Below are 12,107 nucleotides of genomic sequence, written 5' to 3'. Positions count from 1 at the left end.
AGTACCTGCTGGAATGTCATATACTGTGTGTAAGAAACTCCAGTATCTGCTGGAATGTCATATACTGTGTGTAAGAAGCTTCAGTACCTGCTGGAATGTCACATATTTTGTGTAAGATATTTCAGTACCTGCCGGAGTGTCATATACTGTAATATATTCAGTACCTGCTGGAAGTATTCAAGTGTTATGTGACAAGTATCCGTGTACCTAGTGATGATCATTGAAAAATCCCCCTTTACCCTCATTCTTCTCCTTCTCTATTTCCACTCCCTGTCTCCACCTTCATTTCTCTTTACCCCTTTCTATCCTTTTCCCCTCCCTCCCCAAGAGCTCACCCCAAGACAGGGCGGCCCAAACTTATTACCACCTAGGCAAGGTGATCCAAAGTCATCACCACCCAGGCAAGATGATCCAAAGTCATCACCACCCAGGCAAGGTAATCCAGAGTCATCACTCAGGCAAGGTGATCCAAAGTCATCACGACCCAGGCAAGGTGATCCAAAGTCATCACCACCCAGGCAAGGTGATCCAAAGTCATCACCACCCAGGCAAGGTAATCCAGAGTCATCATCACTCAGGCAAGGTGATCCAAAGTCATCACCACCCAGGCAAGGTGATCCAAAGTCATCACCACCCAGGCAAGGTGATCCAAAGTCATCACCACCCAGGCAAGGTGATCATGAAGTTCAGCTAACAGGTTTCCTCCTCTAGTCCTATGTCAAAGAGAATGTACATTATCTTGTAGTGTTATAAGAAGCTTCACATGTCACCGAAACCTTGAACTTTCACGCTCATTTGTTCAGTACCTTCTTCCTTCACCTTCAGGCATTCACTCTCAAGTCTGTTTCCTTCAAACACACACACACACACACACACACACACACACACACACACACACACACACACACACCAGCTCACCCTGTGTAACTTATCGAAGACGAAGGCCACTTCGTTACCATCCTCGTCATAGAGGACCTTCTCCCATACGTCTTCATCTCCCTCCCTCTTGTCAAGACGATCAAATGTCTCGTCGATCTCCTCAAGTAAGTCCTCCACATCCTCCTCGAACTGCTCCTCTCTATCTTCCTCATCCATCCTCGTGGTTATCCTCACTCCAGGTATGCGCGACGCGCACGAATCAATGAGAATGCACGAATCGATGAGAAAGATTACGATGATGCGTACTGCAGGGCAACTACAACAGTTGTCGTAACCACTTGCTTATGTCCGAATCACACTGTAGATAACGATGAACTGCAGTTCAAGGTGGGAGGCGTGGGTGAAGTAGAGGAGGGAGTAATGGGAGGGAGAGTGCGCCAGGGAAGTGGGCGTGGCAACATGGGCACCAAGTGACGTACCATAACATTCTATCACTGGCTACTGAGTCTGTGACGTAGCATACTGTCCAGTGTGATTGGCTGCTGAGTTACGACGTAGCTCCCGGGAGTGACGACACAGATGCGTCATAGGTCAAGGTAGCATAGTCATGGTAGCAGAGTGGTAGTCAGTCTGAAGAAATACTGACGTCATTACCAAGTTGTTTTTTTTCTCACTCCTGAATATGACGAAAAACTGTTGGAATTTTTCTGTTCATTGTGGACAAATTGCATATTAATTAAGGCATCCTGCTTCTGATAACTAAAAAATAAACTTAAGTACAAACATACGGGTTCAGGAGCTATGAATCGACCCCTGCAACCACAAATAGGTGAGTACATACACACGTACACACACACACACACACACACACTGTTGGAGTGTGAGCAAGTTAACATTTAGGAAGGGATTCAGGGAAACCGGTTAGCCGGACTTGGCTCCTGGAGGTGAGATGTACAGTAACTGTACTCATAAAGGAGGGTTGAGAATGTTGTAGTTCAGAGTCACTTAAACGGTCTATACACTTCTCTCCAGCCAGTTGTTAAACAAATGACGGTGAATGCATTTTCTCTTCTTGAGTCATCCTGCCAGCGTGGTAGATTTCTTCCCGGTGTCAGAAAAGCATCCTGCTGACCTTGAAGGCTGGGTAACCCTAAATCATCTTACCTCAGCGTTAATTATAATTCTACATCTATTTGACTACCTCTACACTGCTACTTTTACATCTTATGAGGAGCTAACACGAAAGTTCCTTTAAACAATCTTGGTTACACTGGCATTCTGCTCCCACCCAATCCAAAGATTTTAAGAAAACACTAACGACGTTAGTTTCACATTACCTGCTTCCTAGATGGGTAGGCTTTTACAACCATTCTAGGAAGCTATGTTTGATGAACATAGCTAAATTTTCACATACGCAATACTATGGTTGCAAGATTTCGCAACAATACCATGACTGCACAATTCACAACACAATGTCATAGCTGTAGCAATTCTCAACACAATGCTAGAGATGAAACATTTCACAGCACACAATGCTGTAACTGCAACAATTCACAACACAATACTGTGGCTGCAACAATTCACAACACACAATACTGTGGCTGAAACAATTCACAATGCACAGTACTACAACTGCAACAATTTACTATGCACAATACTGTAACTGCAACAATTTACGATGTGCAATACTGTAGCTGAAACAATGCACAATACTGTAACTACAACAATTCCCAACACACAGTTTAGCAAGGGAACTTTAGACAACAGTGTCAAACAGTCTTGAATATACTTCATCTTGTCAGCACACAGGTTACATATACAAGTGAATCTTTATTTCTTAATGGCAACACACGCTGGCATTTGTGTCAGTATTTTTCCTTCTTTCTTAAACTATAACAAAGTAAAATGTTTTTTTGGTAGTGCCTTCTGCTCACAACTGTAAGGCATGGGGTCGACCCTGGGATGAGTGGAAACATGCATGGTTCCTTACGTCTGTTGCCCTTGTTCACCTAGCATTAAGTATGTGGGTGTTATGCCTGTGATATACTTATGACCAGTGTCAACTGATGAGGGCAGAATCCTGGGTGAGGATCAAAGGACCCCAATGGAAATAATCCATACTGTTTGACTTTCCTGGTTTTAAAGATAAATGGTATACAAAAACCAACAGTATATGATTAATACACGTGGAACACTTGGTTCTTGTTTTTATTGTGGCAACGTTCACCAACCAGTGTCTTTATTAATCCAATACAGTGGACCCCCGCATAGCGACCTTAATCCGTGCAAGAGGGCTGGCTGTTATGCGAAATGTTCAGTATGCGAATGAATTTTCCCCATAAGAAATAATGGAAATCAAATTAATCCGTGCAAGACACCCAAAAGTATGAAAAAAAAAATTTTACCACATGAAATGTTAATTTTAATACACACAAACTGAAAAAGGCATGCACAATTACATGACACTTACTTTTATTGAAGATCTGGTGATGATTGATGGGATGGGAGGAGGGGAGAGAGAGTGTTAGTGTTTAGAAGGGGAATCCCCTTCCATTAAGACTTGAGGTGTCGAGTCCTTTTCTGGGGTTACTTCCCTTCTTCTTTTAATGCCACTAGGACCAGCTTCAGAGTCACTGGACTTCTTTCGCACAACATATCTGTCCATAGTGGCCTGTACCTCTCGTTCCTTTATGACTTCCCTAAAGTGTTTCACAACATTGTCAGTGTACAGGTTGCCAACACGGCTTGCAATAGCTGTGTGAGGGTGATTTTCATCAAAAAAGGTTTGCACTTCAAGCCATTTTGCACACATTTCCTTAATCTTTGTAGTAGGCAATTCCTTCAATTTCTCTCTCCCCTCCTTTGAACCAGTTTCCTTAGGTCTGGCCTCTTGCTCTTGAAGTTGATCTATCAGCTCATCAGTGGTTAGTTCTTCATTGTCGTCCTCCACCAACTCTTCCACATCCTCCCCACTAACCTCCAACCCCAAGGACTTCCCCAATGCCACAATTGATTCCTCAACTGGTATACTCCTCGCAGGGTTAGCCTCAAACCCTTCAAAATCCCTTTTGTCTACACATTCTGGCCACAGTTTCTTCCAAGCAGAGTTCAAGGTCTTCTTAGTCACTCCCTCCCAAGCCTTACCTATAAGGTTTATACAATTGAGGATATTAAAGTGATCTCTCCAAAACTATCTTAGAGTCAGTTGAGTTTCTGAGGTCACTACAAAGCACCTTTCAAACAGAGCTTTTGTGTACAGTTTTTTGAAGTTTGCAATAACCTGCTGGTCCATGGGCTGCAGGAGAGGAGTGGTATTAGGAGGCAAAAACTTCACCTTAATGAAGCTCATGTCCCCATAAAGTCGCTCTGCCACGTCTGTAGGATGACCAGGGGCATTGTCTAACACCAGGAGGCACTTAAGTTCTAATTTCTTTTCAGTTAGGTAATCTTTCACATTGGGGGCAAATGCATGGTGTAACCAGTTATAGAAAAAGTCCCTAGTGACCCATGCCTTACTGTTTGCCCTCCACAGCACACACAAATTATCCTTGAGGACATTCTTTTGCCTGAATGCTCTGGGAGTTTCAGAGTGATACACTAATAAAGGCTTCACTTTGCAATCACCACTAGCATTGGAACACATCAACAAAGTAAGCCTGTCTTTCATAGGCTTATGTCCTGGGAGTGCCTTTTCTTCCTGAGTAATGTAGGTCCTGCTTGGCATTTTCTTCCAAAACAGGCCTGTTTCATCACAATTAAACACTTGTTCAGGTTTCAGTCCTTCAGTTTCTATGTACTCCTTGAATTCCTGCACATATTTTTCAGCCGCTTTGTGGTCCAAACTGGCAGCCTCACCATGCCTTATCACACTATGTATGCCACTACGCTTCTTAAATCTCTCAAACCAACCTTTGCTGGCCTTAAATTCACTCACATCATCACTAGTTGCAGGCCTTTTTTTAATTAAATCCTCATGCAACTTCCTAGCCTTTTCGCTTATGATAGCTTGAGAAACGCTATCTCCTGCTAGCTGTTTTTCATTTATCCACACCAATAAGAGTCTCTCAACATCTTCCATCACTTGCGATCTCTGTTTCGAAAACACAGTTAAACCTTGGGCAAGAACAGCTTCCTTGATTGCCTTTCTGTTGCCCACAATAGTAGAGATGGTTGATTTGGGTTTCTTGTACAACCTGACCAGGTCGGTGATACGCACTCCACTTTCATACTTATCAATGATCTCTTTCTTCATCTCTATTGGAATTCTAACCCTTATTGCTGTAGGGTTGGAACTAGAAGCTTTCTTGGGGCCCATGGTCACTTATTTTCCAGAAACAGCACCGAAAACACTGTAATAATACGAAATATTCCGATTGTATGCTTGAATGTTACCGCGGAGGCTGGCTGGTAAACAATGCCACCGGCGGAACATATGAGGCTGGCTCAGGCCGCACATTGGACGCGTCTCGGACGAAGGGCGCTGAGCGGGTTTTTGGGCGGTATGCGAGGCAAAATTTTAGCGATCAAAGCGTCCGGTATGCGGATTGTCCGTTATGCAAGGCGTCCGGTATGCGGGGGTCCACTGTACAGAGAACAATACTGGAGAGACTGTTATGTATGAAGTAGTAGTTTGAGGTGACTAGTCTTTTAGTCATGATGAATCTGTTAGAAACAGCAGATGTAAACAAATGGTTTCATGTTATGAGCCCCTCAGCCTTGAAAGGTGGTGTTCAGTCCATCTGTTTTGATGAACATTGATTCATCAAGGCTGAGGGACTGATCACCTCAAATACTTCATGACTTTCATTATCTAAATAAAATAATCATTCTTTCATAGTGGTAATGGCTATGTGCAATATTATCATATGAATTCAAAACATTTGCTCTATATGATAATTAGAAATTTGTAAAGAATAATATAAGGTTCTTCCTCTGTATGTTTCAAGTAGGACTTCCAAGCTCTCTAAGACCTGAGAGACCTTGGGTCAGCAACCACCATTCCTCGTGCTAAGGAAAAGTCGCAAAGTCCCTCAGAGGCTCAAAAAATGGGCATTTTCAAGATCCAATGAATGCAATAGCTAACCGATTATCAATGAAGGCATTGTGGACATACGTGTCTAAGCAGATTAAAGGATTAATGGTAGACCAACCCTTTCAAAAACAAAATTGGTGAGAGGGCAGAGAATTTCAGGTTTCTAGGTACCAGACTACATGTTTCTTAACCAAACTTTCCAACAACTTTCACATTGCACTAGTAAGAGCACTGGGTCTGTACTGAGAGGCGTCACGGTCCGAAGCAACTTACAAAAAAAGTACAAAATGGAAGTTTTCCACTGAAGAGGGAGAACTCTTGTGAACCAAAAACAATTGAAAAGATGTACAAAGATGACTAGCACTGTAGAGTGTAAGCATTGAAGCATAAGGACTTGAATCCATCAGAGGCAGCTGCTGTCAGTTGACACATGGATAGTGTTAATGTGAATTTGCAGAGTGAAGGTCACATCAAGTTCTTCCACTTGATAGGTAAAATGTGGAGATGTAGACTCCCTTGGGTTTGGAATGAAGGAATGATCAGGGAAAGGTGCAGCCCCTAAGATACATATGGTGTTTAGAAATCCGTCTGTCTACTCTTGCCTTGAACACTGATGTTGAATTTCCCATTGTGTTCTCTAGGACATTTGTCCTCGCACACTGCCTGTGGTTGGACAATTGGTTGAGGCACCATACATCAACTCCTCCTAGGCTTCAGCAGAGCCTGATGCTGACAACTCAGATATGGGGGTGTGGGGTGTCTGGCATTGCAGAGGTTTACATAAGGACTGCACATGATTATCAGGATTAAACTGTTTCTGTGTATCTTTTCGGAGGTAACTGTGTTTCCTATGTAATTCCCACCCAGATTTGGACAACATTTTTCTCACATTCCAGGAGGAAAGTCTCAATAAGGTGTAAGCTTTGGCAGTCCTCAACAACTCCAACAATAGGCGATGACCTTTCTCTTTTTTTTGGTAAAACACCTTGTTTTATGGCCAAGAATGTACAGAAGTAATGCATTAAAAACTATATGTGATGGCTTCCTATAAACTTTTAAAATTAAAATTGGTACTTACCCTAAAGACAGCATGGGCTGGACTGACAAAAGCTTCCCTTGCACGACCTCCCTGGAAAAGACGATTCCTCAGGTGGTAAGCACCCTTACTCATGAACGATGAGATCAGTGAACCTAAAGTTTTAAAAAGAAAAAATAAATAAGGTCAGATAATTATAAAATAAAGGATAAATGATGTGAAAAACTATTCTATTTGCTTTTACCATATAAGTGGTTTTGATCACTAATCATATTAATGTTTTATTTCTGAAGTGAATAGCAGCAGTTTATTTATAAAATTAAGAGAATACTTTCAAGTTTTATTTATAATCACAAAGGATTTTTAAATTTACAAATTCTAGTGGGAAACATTTTTTGCAAGTCCAGAAAGTGTTATGCTAACTTTTTTTTTTTTGTAGATTATAAAAATACTTAATTTTTATGCTGCTACTGTGCTTTTTTGCATATTTATTAACACTTTAATAAAGTGTTGAACTAAATTTGAATATTCCATAGTATTTTGTTTCGAAGAATTTATTATAATTACTAACCAGCTATTTTTTACGACAAACATATTTTGACAACAAACCGTCACAGAGGTCTGCAGTCAATAAGAATGATATTATTATTCAAAGTCATGATTAGATATTGTAGAAAACCAAGATTTTTCTTTTTATCACACTGGCTGTCTCCCAACAAAACAGGGTAAGCCCAAAAAAGAAAATTTCACCATCACTGTCTTGCCAGAGGCATGCAGATATTTTTTATAAATAAAAATACTGCTAAACTAATTCAGGTGTTTGTTTTTCTTCTTCGTGTAATCTGGGCTTGTTGGGAAAAAAGCTGATGCATTAAATAAATACAAGCCTATCACACTGCATGCAAATATTTTATAAATTTTAGTACTACCTGTATCCCATAGGCTACAAGAGACAAGTGCTGGGAAAAAAGACAATATGCAATCACTTAGGACATTTTTATTGGAAACATTATGGTCTTGAGGTCTTGGTTACATGCCTTGGAGTGATCAAGGTCTTGGGATAGTAATATTTTAAACAAAAATGTTCTGTGACTGTACAGTGGACCCCCGCATAACGATTACCTCCGAATGCGACCAATTATGTAAGTGTATTTATGTAAGTGCGTTTGTACGTGTATGTTTGGGGGTCTGAAATGGACTAATCTACTTCACAATATTTCTTATGGGAACAAATTCGGTCAGTACTGGCACCTGAACATACTTCTGGAGTGAAAAAATATCGTTAACCGGGGGTCCACTGTATTTTGTCTTTTTTCTACTCTTGTAGGCCATGTTGTGACAATGGTTGAACTCAACTTGCAAACAAACTCGTGTGGCATCTGCTCTCTCTACAATATCTGAGCATTTTTATTTATTCTGTATTCCTTTAAGACTCAGGTATATTAGTAAAGCCATGAACACTATTATAATATCAGGTTCAGCATATGATCTGCACGAGTTGTGTGTTTGGTATGAACATATAACCTCTTGCAGGAATTCACATTTATGTAAGGGCATAGGTAATATGTCTACCTCTAATGTATGCAAAAATCTGCATTAATACTGTATATTTATTTAAAAGTCACAAAAAGTTACGTTTATCAAAAGTATAATGCCAAGTCAATCACAAAAAAAAAAAAAAATTGGAGGAATAAAATAAATTGTGAATAACAGGCCCATACCATGTACATATATGTCTGTCTGTTTATACAATGTCAACTTCCATGAACAAGGTAACCATGTATATGCCTCTCTCCACCTACAATTCTTGTGAGTATTATTAATTAAAGCACAAACATGTTTGTTTACATGTACATATATGGCTGAATGAGCTTTTGTCAGTAAAACAACCTTATGGAATCTTGTAGCAACATTATAATTAATTTCTAGAAAACTGACTTCACTCTTCACAATACCCACTTGGAGAAAGACCAAATCTTGCTTGCATGGGCCACCTTGACCCTGCTGGAAGAAGGCATAATTGGTCTTAGAAAGTATCACAACTTAAAGACTCACTAAATCGTAATACCACAATTGCAAACAAACTAAGGTATGGGTGGGGTTAGAACTCATGGCAAGCGAGTCATAAAACTCCAGGCCAGTAAGCCACTGGGCCAGCTGGCTACAATGAGATTCATCCGACTAGGTATATTTATACACCAGAGGGAGGTTAGCATGGGCACCAATGTGACCACAAATGTATTTGCATCATCAGAACTTCAAGGGCTACTTAACTATGTGAGACTAAAAATTCAGGGGACAGAGTATAGTAGGATGTACAAAATTCTAAATGCCGCAGAGCTCCTCCAAATATTTAGTAGTTGACTGGATTACCAGTCACCAATGGAAACACTATTTTAAGTTAAACAAGATAATCCTCATCATCATATCCACATTCATGCTGCCCTTTCAGTGAATACCATTCTCTTCTCTCACTTGTCATTTTTTATATTTTCCTTATTTGTGCATTTATTATCACTATTGCCACTTTATACAATCCGAATTATAAGCACTCGTCATATTTTTCTAAATCATTCTATTCTAAATGCTTCACTTTTTTAAACAAATGTTTCAGTAGTTCCATCAGGATTCTTCAACTGACGAAGTTTATGTCTAAGAACAAGATTCTACACATGGCAATGGCCGTGTGGGTGGCGGGAGTTGAGGGTTGGAAGAGAGCATATTAACCTAATCTGAAACTATTCAGACAGCTGGCCATACTAATAATGTAGCCACATCATGTAAGGAAGATTCCCACAGGCAACAAGTAAAGTACTGGATAATGTAGATAGAATTACTAGTATGCTTGTATAGTACTGTAGTTATAGTACATCCTACTGTATTTTATGAAAAACTAAACCGGTGTATATCATTCAGCACAATAAGTGGTAGAGGCTCAATCCTTCGCTTGTTAGACATGGCCAGGTCTCCATTCATGTGGACTATCGGAGATCCCTACTTGTAGCACACACTAGAGAGAGATATGTGGTCAAAGAATGACAGCATATGAGAGAAAGAGAGATAGATAGCGAGAGAGAGAGACAGAGACAGAGAGAGTATGTACTAACCAGCATCAGGGAAGATGCGGTGCTTTGAGGGATCAACTTGGGTTTGGCTCAGATTTTCAACGATCTCTCCATCCTCCTTCCTAGAGAACTGAGCCCCCCTGTAGATCACAGAGACAAATAATTAATATACTGCACTCCAGCTTAGAAAAAGCATGCCAATATGATTAGTGAATGCAGCAAAACTGGATAATTTTTCCCAACTGCATCTAAAGTCTATGACAAACTAATAACTAAGTAACTTATGTGCTGCAAAAAAATCAAAGAATTATTTCTTATTAATGAAGGATGAACAGAGGAAATAGTGCTATGTCATATCTTTGTCAATGACACTGTAGTCGTGTGTCTGTCATTGGTCAAATGCAAGGTGAGGAAAAATAGCTTAAATGTACAGTAGTGTAGTTCCATTTCTTCTCAGTACTGGTACTGCATTCAATTTCTCATGATGTATCCATATATGCTTCTTGATTTAATAAGTGATCCAGAGTCCTTGAATTGGCATTACATTAAGCATATTCTTCTCTTGCTTACCATGTAACCTGTCAGTAATAATGTGAATCAGCTGTAACCTTTCCATTTCTTCCTCAGTTGACATGTTGTAAATCTCCTTTATTGAATACTTTGAACAGAAGAATAATGTGTGAAAAATTATACTAGATTTTCCATAGAGCATACAATGTACCGAAGCTACATATGAATTGAGGGATGTAAGTGACATGGTAAATAAATGGTACTTGTGTCATGCTGAAAGTTGTGAATTGTTAGTGATAGTCTCAATTCCATACATCATTATTAATTTATAATTACAGTCAGGAGCAGATCTACTATGAAACTAATGAAGCTTAAGCTTCAGGGTCCCTAATCCCAGAGGGGCCCTAGAAGCCACTTTAAGTCCACAATTCTTAAATTTTTGGGGTCTACTGTATGAGAAGGGAATGCAAAGGGGCCCCCCATAACAGTTCATGTTTCAGAGACCCAAAGATGCAGGTCTGCCACTGACTACAGTGTGTATATAATGAACAAGTATCACTGGCATATATTAAATGATAGTAATAAAACCACAAAGAATAATTCTGCATGATGCATTACAATTAAAAATATATTATATCCTCAATTAATTATAGAAAACTATATTAAGTACTAATTCTACAATGCCATGCAAATTAGATGAATATGAATTTGAGAAAATAAACAAAATAAAAGAGTATCTCTCAACAAGCCACACAATATCAAAACAATATTCCACAAAAATGGGTAAAAACACAAACTTTCTGACTTAAGTTTTATCCTGGATGACACATGTCCTTGTATCATTCATTACAATAAAACTTAATTATATGAATACAGAAATACAAACAATAACATTAGTTAAAAAATTGCAAATGCACTTCAAAAATTGGCAAAATACAAGTATAGATACCTGTAATGAAATTATAATTTGATTGTATACTTTTAGAGTGACAGATTTACAAATTTCTTATTGTCAAGTGAAGTTGTACACTTCACTTGACAATAAGCTTTAGCAGACACAGCTTTAGCAGACACTTTTTAAGTGTTTATTGTTAAAAACTACTTGAGACTATATAAGCAATCAATTAATTATTGGTTTATTAGTCTTAAGATAAGCTTAAGTTTGTCCGAAATGCTCTGCATACTAAGGGGCTTTCTGCGTGCACACCTAAATGTTACCAGTCTCTGTACAAACATTGTATCGTGCTGAAATAAAGAATCTTTAATGTCATCTTCTAGTTCTTCTTGACCCGAAATTTAAGTACCATATGTATTTTTGAAAAATGTGTTAAAATAATTATTAATATTAATAAGTATATTCTTGCTATGCAAAACATAATTGCATACATATTTTATGTATCTCAAAGTTATGATCTACATTTATAAAATTAAGGATAACACTGAATAAATTTACTCTTGAAATAATTTTTTAAGTGGGTGATAAGCCGGGTGACTGGTTATTATTAAAACAAAAGCAACCATGTCATAAAAGTAGTACACTTCATAAATCATAATTTCATTTTTCATGTGAACTTAAATCTGCATA

General features: G+C 39.0%; 1 protein-coding gene across 24 annotated transcripts in view; it reads right to left on the bottom strand.

Annotated features, from left to right (window-relative positions):
- Positions 1–12,107, bottom strand: part of LOC128703620 (calpain clp-1) — a 248,795-nt gene that overhangs the window by 126,922 nt on the left and 109,766 nt on the right. For 19 of the 24 annotated variants that reach the window (XM_070101147.1, XM_070101144.1, XM_070101146.1 and 16 more), the window contains 3 exons: positions 10,055–10,152; positions 8,907–8,951; positions 6,990–7,102 (listed from right to left, as the gene is read on the bottom strand). In XM_070101147.1, coding sequence (XP_069957248.1) covers positions 6,990–7,102; positions 8,907–8,951; positions 10,055–10,152 — 256 coding nt within the window. The remainder of the gene's footprint in view (positions 1–6,989; positions 7,103–8,906; positions 8,952–10,054; positions 10,153–12,107) is intronic. The other 5 variants (XM_070101153.1, XM_070101157.1, XM_070101163.1 and 2 more) reach the window with 2 other exon arrangements.

The sequence above is a fragment of the Cherax quadricarinatus genome, chromosome 76 (genome assembly GCF_038502225.1).
Source record: "Cherax quadricarinatus isolate ZL_2023a chromosome 76, ASM3850222v1, whole genome shotgun sequence".
Taxonomy (NCBI): domain Eukaryota; kingdom Metazoa; phylum Arthropoda; class Malacostraca; order Decapoda; family Parastacidae; genus Cherax; species Cherax quadricarinatus.
Note: the sequence above shows the minus strand (reverse complement) of the source record. Positions and strands in the feature narration are given on the sequence as shown.